At 35.4% G+C, this 10386-nt stretch overlaps 2 protein-coding genes across 2 annotated transcripts; one reads left to right on the top strand and one right to left on the bottom strand.

The window, feature by feature from the left end:
* Window positions 1–7: 7 nt before the first annotated feature.
* Window positions 8–2206, bottom strand: LOC124533833 (ubiquitin-conjugating enzyme E2 S). Its single transcript, XM_047109366.1, has 2 exons — window positions 1733–2206; window positions 8–593 (listed from the first exon to the last, which is right to left on the bottom strand). Exons 1-2 carry the CDS (start codon window positions 1878–1880, stop codon window positions 133–135), a joined length of 609 nt encoding a protein of 202 aa, XP_046965322.1. The 5' UTR covers window positions 1881–2206; the 3' UTR covers window positions 8–132.
* A 644-nt stretch (window positions 2207–2850) lies between these two features.
* On the top strand, window positions 2851–5026 carry LOC124533804 (E3 ubiquitin-protein ligase RNF12-B-like). The gene is made up of 2 exons (XM_047109322.1): window positions 2851–3297; window positions 3805–5026. Exons 1-2 carry the CDS (start codon window positions 3023–3025, stop codon window positions 4556–4558), a joined length of 1029 nt encoding a protein of 342 aa, XP_046965278.1. The 5' UTR covers window positions 2851–3022; the 3' UTR covers window positions 4559–5026.
* Window positions 5027–10386: the final 5360 nt, after the last annotated feature.

Consider the following 10386-nt stretch of genomic DNA (forward strand, 5'->3'; position numbering starts at 1 on the left):
CATTGACTAAATTTTACATTATTATTATTTATTAGAAAATAAATACAACTAAAGGACACATTTTTACATTCCTATTTCATAAAAATCATGACAATACTCGTGCGGGAGAAACATGTTCGACGCGCCGGCGCCTCATAAGCGCTTGAGGATGCGGCGCTTGTCGCGCGCGGGCGGCGCGGCGGGGCGGCGCTCGCGCTTGGCGCGCGGGCCCTCGCCGCCCGCCGCCGCCGCCGCCTCCGCGCCCGCGCACGCGCCCGCCTCCGCCTCCCGCCCTCGCGCGTGGATGTCGGTGTATAGTTTGGCCCGCGCAAAATAGTCATCGTAACGGTCGCGCAGAAGCGCCGCCGCCTCCGCGTTGAGCGCCGAGTCTGCGTTGGGAGCGATCAGCAGGCACTTGACGGCGAGCAGCGCGTGCTCCAGGCCGAGCTCGGGCCGCCAGTCGCGCTTCAGCGTGTTGACGCACACCTCGCCCGCCACCGACACGTTGGGGTGGAATATCTTGGTGAGGAAGTAAGCGCGCGGCGGCGCCGTCGGGAACTCGCGCCCCAGGGCGAGACGAACGCGGAAGACTCCACCGGCGTAGGGCGTATCGGCTGTGGATCATTTTTGTTACCATTAGAACCGAATAAATAATAAAATAAATGCAAACCATACTAAGAATGTAACTAAAAAACTACTGAAATATAAATCAGATATTTAAACTTTTATCTACTACAAATAAATTATTTTTCTTAATGTTTTTAATTTTTATTTATTTAATATGACTTTATTTGTAACATCATTTTACACATAAAAAACCTATTTCACTTGTATGAAAATCTGTCACATATAAAAATTACATGTTTCCTTATGACCCGCATGTAACCTTTGTTAACCAAAATAGTTTAAAATAATATATAGTCTGATAGAGAATATCTGAGCATTAAATTATATGAGAATGCACTTGGCATTGATGGGTCGTATGCATAAATGTAAATGGAATTTCCTGGTGATTGGTATCATCTATTCTTTTAGTTATACTGCTAAATTCAGATTCAGATTCTGAATAAATTGATTTTTTGCGTTAGTGATGAGTGAAATGATGGTGTTCATATTAAAGTAAATTTATCTTGCCTTGCTTAGTTGAGTTTTGATGTCAGTTATAGTCAATATATTTTTAATATATAGGTATGTACTTCTAAGTGGAAACATAGATTTCAACACTCAGTGTTGACATGTTATCTCCTTATTTACTTTAATTGAAATTTAATGTTTATCAAGATATCATGTATCATGTGCCAGTAAACAAATGCTGCACTGGCTCACTTCAACGACTGAATGAATGGTTAATATAGGTATTGTACATCACAAATGTCTATCGGCAGTGCTAGTGCAATCAGTTGCTGATTTACAAATGAGGTACAATGAGTGACCCACAATAATGTTTGTGACATAAGTGGGCAAATAGTCAATTACTATGAATATTAGATTTTAAAGTAAACAATGATACAAATCTTGTCACAATACCAATATACTTTAACTACAGAAAGCGATCAGACTACTTCACAACACAAATCTTCTACACCATAAAATGTCTTCAATGGATTGCCTTTTTATACATTTTATTAAGTTACTCTGTGATTTAGAGAAAATGTAGGAAATTAATAAGTGTCATAGAATGATCAACTAAAGCAAGACAAAAATTAAAGTACACGAAATACTCAATTATGGAACAATAAAACTAGAGCCTTACCAGGGCCATCAATCAGTGCAACGACGTCCGTAATATTGTCATCTCGAAGGACAAGCTTAATGCCCGATGGTGGATTGGCCGCGAGCCGTCGCAATTCGCGCGTCACACCACGCAGAACTTGCGGACATACGTTTTCTACGTTAGACATCCTCCCTTTAGAGCTTCTAGTAAGTCTCCACGGTGAGCGATGCCCACTGTTGACGATTTAAACCATCACATTCAAAACAAACCAACTTGGAAATATCACTTCGTTAACTTGATGTTTTGATTCTATACAAGAACAAAATTATTTTCAATATATAAGAGACTCCGGAAATTAAAAGGTTATAACTTCATAATACACGTTTGAAATGGATAAGTTACTTAATATAGGTATTAAATTTGTTTTACTGTTTAAAGACAAGCATTAGTTCGTTAAAAAAGAAATTAATTATTTGATATCTGTGGGCTTGGCAGTTGACAATAGTGAATAGAGTAACAAAATAACGAAAGCATACAGATTACAGATTATTATAATTAAGCTATAATGTATAATACATTATTTTGATAAAAAAACTTTATATTCGCTTTAATAAGGATCTTATTTGCCTTTACAGGAAAAAGCCTAGAATAAAAAAATTGCCTAGTAGTAAAATGAATTTTGTTACAATATACACTTATTTTTTCTTAAATTTATATTAAAAAAAAAAGGTTAACGCAGGGCGAACCGTCTTTTTTTTAATCATAATAATTAGTAATTACAAACACTGTGTAGTTGGAAATAAGTTAAAGATTTTTTATTAAACCAAAAGACATATATTTTTTTTATTGAACGACTGAGAACACTTAACGTACGTTAAAAATAAAAATAAAAAATATGTATCTTCCCCTCTAGCAGTTAACTCATTGAATACATATGACATTTTGATAATATACAAATCTCATCTCAATGCTGATATGTATTTTGATTATTAGATTCCTATTTAAATGGTTGAAAACATAAAAGTACTCATAAATATAAACTATGGGCTCGGCAATAAATTTTAAAATTATATTTCCAAGATAAAATTCGAGATGACAACAAAGTAGTTAATTTTTTTTTATACTACATACTTTCATTGTTATTGCATTGTCTGACACTGTCATTGGAATTGGATTGGCATTTGCCATAGAATCCTTTGACATTTGTTATCATTGGACAATTAAAAATCAAAACCATAATTCAAATTAATTCGCTTGGTTTGATTGATAGATATTGATATTAAGTGTATTAATTAATTTTAGAGGATATCGTTTACTGTAACAACAGTCATGTTTCGAAGATGTAGTTCAGACGAATCAGAACTATCAGATTCCGTTATAAATTCTAAATCAGCAATCCGCATAAGCGTATGCCTACAACGATATTTTAAGGATGTTCGATCTCGATGCTATATACTTGTTATAAGGAATCGACGAGTGCGATGGTTAGAAAAGCGTTTACAAAAAATATTTTCGCTACCCGGTGGTTTTTGTCTTTGTGCCAATGGACACTTGTTGCCCTCGTCCGAACCACTTGCATTGCTGCGTGCTGAAGACTCTGTGGAGTAAGCGTAGCAACATTATTTTAATTTATCAATTTCATAGAAACATCTAAAAAGTTTCATTTATGCTGAGCTGATAAACTATATAATTTGTTTTCAATGTATGTCTGTTACATATGTATAATTTATGTATCACAATAGAAATGATCTTTTGAAAAAATGCTGTCATTGTATAGACATGAGGAAGTTTAACTAATAACCCATAGTTACCAACTATGCAAAGTTACTACATCTTGGGGCACAGTATCTATTTATATTATAAGATTCTATAGTTATTTTTAACTTGGTATTAAGAAAGTTTAAGCAAATGTAAAAGAACATTGATAAATATAACATACATACAAGACTATATATATAAATAAAAAAGTGAAATTTATATCAAAGTGAACTATACCAGTAGGTCCATACAAGCAATGATTTTTTATAATCACCTCATAATCTATGATTAATTGACTAGTAAGCTCCATCTTAATTATTATTTATATTACTTTATACCATATTTATTTTCAGAGTAATTCCTCGTGCTGAAGAATGCCTGGAAATGCTACAAAAAAGAGATTCCTTAGACTTGAATGTAAATAATCAGTCGGAAAAGGAAGCTCAGAATGGGGACACAGTAAGCGAATCACCTCACACACTCTGTGGTATCAATCACTTTGCTTCCATCTCCAACCACAGTCAGACAGCATCACAAGGAGCCAATAACAATAGACCACTGAAAACGACCAATGGAGTTGCAGGCACATCTAAACTCGAAAGTAATGATGATATAGATGGGGTCACCGCTTCGAATGATGCACAAGAATCGGTCAATACTACTTTGCCAACTAATAATAATAACAGTTTTACAGGAGAAAATAAAGGGAATGACACGGCCATTACTTTTCACCAACTTAAGCGCCGGGCCTTGGCTTTGTTAGACGCGCATCGCAGCGCGCGCGACGCAGCCGAGGCGGCCGAAGACGAGCCGCCGCCGCGAAGGGTTCGTCGACGCGTCCGGCGCCGCACTCGACGCAACCCACCGCCAGAGCGAGAGAAACCTCAACAGGAAATGGAGCCGGAGCCGGAGCAGGAGCCAGAGCCAGAGTCGGAGCCCGAACCGGAGCCGGAGCGTCGACTAGAGCCGGTGCCGGAGCGTCGACTAGAGCCGGTGCCGGAGTCGCAATCATCCCCTTCGGACTCCGAGGCGGGCGCCGTGTGGCGCAACGGCGCGGCGCGCCCGCGGCCGCCGCGCGTCGTGCGCCCGCTCGGCGCCGACGAGTGACGTCACACGCGCGCCGCTGGTTCATTTTAAGAGATTATCAAGTCTCATCTTACTTTTAATTACTTTCTTAAAGGTTGTTTTATAGTATCTATTGCGTATATTACTCTGTGTCACGATTCTTAGTCTCGGATGTAAAGTACTTCAATAAATATCGTCACACGTGACGACATACCCTCGACAATTACTATGTACAGGCACTAATAGGCTATTTGACAATACAAATAAAATTCTATGTGTTTGGCAACATACGATTTTGTTATATACGTCTGTATGTATTGACTGATAAAGTAACAAAATGTTAGGTCCTATATCGTTAAATTGTACCTAAACGACATGTTTAACTGAAAATATAAATTTATCTCAATTTACTAAATAAATCATGTAGAGCATATTGATACAATTGCTTACCGTAGAATATAAGTAATAAGTTACATGGCTTTATACAAATAAATAACTTTTAAGTGAGTATTCCCAAGTTTTATTTTGTATGTACGTACAGAGTTTGACAGACTGGCTTATGACAATCGAGAAAACCCAAATGTAGCCAGCATGGCCGTAGACAGGGGTCGTTTTGTTTTGTACATACACACAACAACAGACCGTAAATTTCCCACTGCTAGGCTAAGGCCTCCCTTCGAGAAGAAGGTTTGAAACATATTCCACCACACTATTCCAATGCGAGTTGGAATACACATGTGGTAGAATGAAATTAGACTCATGCAGATTTCCTCACGATGTTTTTGCTTCAACGCCGAGCACGAGATGAATTATAAACACAAATTAAGCACATGAATATTCAGCGGCACTTGCCTGGGTTTGAATCCGCAATCATAGGCTAAGATGCACGCGTTCTAACCACTGGACCATCGACATCGACTCTATTATAGTGTTATATTATATCAATTTCATGGTTTTTTTTATCATTTATATAATCCTGTGTTGAATAAAAAAAAAATCAAAATAAACTTTATTCAAGTAGGCTTTTACAAGCACTTTTGAATCGTCATTTTACAACCAAGTGAAGCTGCCACCGGTTCGGAAAGTAGATTCTACCGAGAAGAACCGGCAAGAAACTCAGTAGTTACTCTTTTTTAACATTTAAAAATACAAAGTCATGTTAGTTAAATACAATTATTTAAATTAATATATCCTACGTGGAAGTGAACAGATATTAGCTCCACGCTTTTCAGCCGACTTCAAAAAGGAGGAGGTTATCAATTCGTCTGTATTTTTTTTTATGTTTGTTACCTCATAACTTTTTACTGGGTGGACCGATTTTGATATTTTTTTTTTGTTTGAAAGGTAGCGCTTCCCGTAGGGTCCCATTTTCATTTTATCCAGTTCTGATGATGGTATCCATATGAAAACGACACAAGTCTTAAATTTGCATTATGTATGTAACGTTACATAATCGTAATATAATCGTAACGTAATCGTACGTTATATAATCGTAAATCGACTTTTAGGTAGTCTAATATTTTTCATTTCATTTTACTTAGGAGGACTCTAAAAAATATGTTGAATAGGCAATTATTTTTATTACTTTTTAGTGCATATTTATTTGTTTTAAAATAGTGTTTTGTTTGAAGTCGATTTTTCTTTTTGTTAAAATTTTTATTTATTTATCATCTATAAAATCTTGTATTGAATAATATGCTTTTTCTACCAATGTATTTTTTACAAACGATTTGAATTTACTAAACGGCAAAGTTAAAAATTTTTGCGGAATTTTATTATAGAAGCGGATACCCTGCCCTAAGAGGGACTTATTGACTTTGCGGAGTCGTAAACTTGGCGTTATAAGCTTATCCTTACTCCTATTGCACATACAAAGATTATAATACTGAATAAAATATTTTATTCAAAATGTATTTTTTTTAAATGATCTTATCCACAATTTGTCGGTGAGACTTTCTACTTCCTAGTTGTAGTAGTAGGGTTCCGATGACCGCCACTGGATGTGTTCTCAACAGTAGCTCCTCCTCTCCTTGGTACCCGCGATAGCAGCAGAAGCTCGTCTGGCCTACTTGCGTTTGTAACGACGATCCACTACCCGCTAACTCTGTGGCCGAAGACTACTTAACTCCTGGTTTTGTCTGATGAGAAGCAAAAAATGAATGAATGAAAAAATTAAATAAATTGTTGCTTCTCATCGCAAAGGTAATCAAAATCAAAATAAACTTTATTCAAGTAGGCTTTTATAAGCACTTTTGAATCGTCATTTTACAATTAAGTGAAACTTTCTGATTAAAACTGGTTATATAAATTCACAAGTATACTCTTACCAGAATCGGGCAAATTGTAAAGCATTGAATAAGTTATATCGTCTTGGCCTGGTGCCGTGTCTGATCGTTCAGTTTACTAGTCTTGGATGAGACTGACTGCCGTTGCCGAAATTCGGTTGGGACGACACGGATAAACCAAAAGAAAATTAATTTTGTAATATTAATGTTTAAGCATGCGGCGTGTGTAACTTTCAACTCCTCCAAATATCCGTTTATTATGTTTCTTCTTGTGCTCATTGCCAAGTCACTATAATCATAATATAAAGAAAACTATTGATACAATTACTAAATGTTGATTTATAACTACAAAATATTTTGAAGAGGACTTGGCTTCTATGAGACCTCAAAAATTTTTACGACGGAAAGACTGCATTGAGAGACTTGGATTTTTTTTACATTTAATGTTTTTGTGGGATCTCATTTATTTTTTGTATGTATATTTCTTTCTCTTTTTTTAGGTGACCTCATAATTTCTTGGACTTCAGCCACTGCTTTGCCTAGAGCCCATTCTCTATCTCTATCTCTTTTGTTTCTTCTCTGAGGCTTTGTTACTTCTAAGGTAGACAAGTCTGGGCGATATATATTTCGGAGTCGATTATATTCAGTCTCTGTATGTCTCCTGAGCCCGAGCACGCATACAATATTTATCGATATACAATGGAGTTTTAAATTTATTAATTTAAAGAATTATTAACTTTATGTATAGTAGTAGTCCATTGAAATTTTACAAAATATAGGCCCTCGTGAACAATTTTTTGAGGACGCAATTTTATTTTATAAACCTGTAGCAGGGGTCAATATAAGCTGAAGATTGGGGCTGGAAAAGACATGAAAATATTGGGATGCCCATCCCAAGTTTAACTTCCAGCGCCACCGGAGCTCATGAAATTGATTTTTTGCAGGTGCAAAGGAAACTGTGGAAGCATGTGTGGTTGCAGAAAAGCATGCCTCAAATGCTCCACAGTATGCCTTCATTGCTCGGGAGAAACCTCTACTACCATTATGGATATATCTAAATTAAAGCGCAACCTAGACCATCGAAAAAAAGTAGAATTGAAAACTAACCATTCCATTTGAATTATTAATTAATATTATGATTATTATCTAAACTTCTTCATCGGTAATTATTCTGTGGAGTAGGCCTACAGGGTATATACTAGGGTTGTTGAGGATGTGATTATGAGGAAGAGGAGGAGGAAGAGGATTTGTCGAACGTAAATTTAGAGGATGCGGATGAGGATGAGGATATTTTTCGTGAAAGAGGATGCGGATGAGGAAGCGGTAGAGAAAGCGGATTAGGAAGATAGGAAATTATAAATGCTAGCGGACCAAACCGAAAAGCCGTTATTCTGACTGTATATAACATACATATACTAAAAAAATTGAACTATTCTCAAAACACACAATAAAGAATCATCAAAATCGGTCCAGCAGTTATGAATGAGTTCAATAACATACACAACACAAGCACACAAAAAAGATGAGTGAATAGTACAATTTATTTTAGGAATTCAAATGATATATATAGTATATAATCAGAATGCAGTCTTTATATCTTTATTAATTACATAAGTCAAATATTTTATTAATTAAAATAAAGGAATTGAATACTAATAAATAATGAAAATTAATTATAGCGAGGTTATTTTTTATAAAAAATAATTTGGACGCTGTTTCCCCTGACAACCGGCTTCTTAGCTCATCATATCCAGTATTGCTAAAACGTCGTTCCCTGGGCATACTTGATAGGGGAGAAGATAAGTATTGCCGTACAGCTCCTTAAAGCTCCCAAATATTTCGGATCAATTTTTCACCATATAAATAAAATTTTAACAAAAAGAAAAACCGACTTCAAACAAAACACTATTTTAAAACAAATGAATATGCACGAAAAAGTAATAAAAATAATTGCGTATTCAACATATTTTTTAGAGTCTTCCTAAGTTAAATGAAATGAAAGATATTAGACTACTTAAAAGTCGATCAACGATTATATCATGTAGTCATAGTTATTGGTATATTTGGAGCCGGTGTCAGCCACGGTGCCCTTGCCCCAACAATCAAAAGAAAGAAGCGATACGAGCCCCTTGATTGATCCAGTATATTATTGTGTTAAAGGTAATTTGTAAAAAACATATTTGTTAAAGTATTCTCGTATTGTTTTTTGATAGATATACTGTAGGGTTTTATTGGCTGACACCGACTCCAAATATAACAATAATTATAACTACATGATATAATCGTTAATCGACTTTTAAGTAGTCTAATATTTTTCATTTCATTTAACTTAGGAAGACTCTAAAAAATATGTTGAATACGCAATTATTTTTATTACTTTTTCGTGCATATTCATTTGTTTTAAAATAGTGTTTTGTTTGAAGTCGGTTTTTCTTTTTGTTAAAATTTTATTTATTTTTTGATTTTAAGTGAAGCTGATGTTGACTAACTATTTCTTTTAATACGGATAGATTAAGCGTTCCGTTTATATGAGTTAGAAACTACTTCGAGGACAATTTCAAAGGAAACTTGCGAATAAAGCAAAAATAGACTTTCGAAAATGCGGATTTAATACGTCACGCGGCGTAAACTACAAGGATCCCTCGAAAGAGCTGTAATCGAACTCAGCAAAAAAACTTTGAAAAAGACCAACTATATTTCGTACATCATATGACATCACATCACATACACAAAATTTGATTAAAGATAGTAAGAAATTCTGCCCCATATCGCACCCTAACTGCGAGCCGTATAGGAGTTCCATCACTACATAGTATAAAACAAAGTCGCTTTCTCTGTCCCTATATCTTTAAATCTACACAACGGATTTTGATGCGGTTTTTTTTAAAACATAGTGTGATTCAAGGAGAAGGTTTGTGTATATAATACATGAACAATATAGTAAAGAAACACTGATAATTTTAGAAGTTTGCGATGTGATGTCGTATATAAACAAATTCTGTCGTATATTTAGTATCAGTATTGCACCCGTGCGAAGCCGGGGTGGGTAGCTAGTTGATTATAATATTCGACTATGATAATTACATAAACATAACCACATTACGGAAGGTGACTCAAATATCCAAATAACCTATAAATAAAAGATTCGACCGAGTATCGCTAACGTGCTCCTCAGAATTGTTCCGTTCCCTTCCGTTCCGTTACTTTGTCACGGATCCTGTGCTTAGAACCTTACCAAACTTTCACCAAATTACCCTTGAATTATATATTTTATAATAAAAAAAGAATTATCAAAATTGGTTAACGTGATTTTCAGTTATTCACCTATTTGTCGCGCATACACGGAATGCAAATTTAAGACTTATGTCGTTTTCACATGGATACCATCATCGGAAAAAAAAATAAAAAAAATGGGACCCCACGGGAAGCACTACCTTTCAAACAAAAAAAAAATTATCAAAATCGGTCCACCCAGTGAAAAGTTATGAGGTAACAAACATAAAAAAAAAAAAAAAAAAAAAAAAAAAAAAAAAAAAAAAATACAAACGAATTGATAACCTCCTCCTGTTGGAAGTCGGTTGAAAA

This window comes from Vanessa cardui, chromosome 11 (genome assembly GCF_905220365.1).
Source record: "Vanessa cardui chromosome 11, ilVanCard2.1, whole genome shotgun sequence".
In the NCBI taxonomy this organism is placed as follows: Eukaryota; Metazoa; Arthropoda; class Insecta; order Lepidoptera; family Nymphalidae; genus Vanessa; species Vanessa cardui.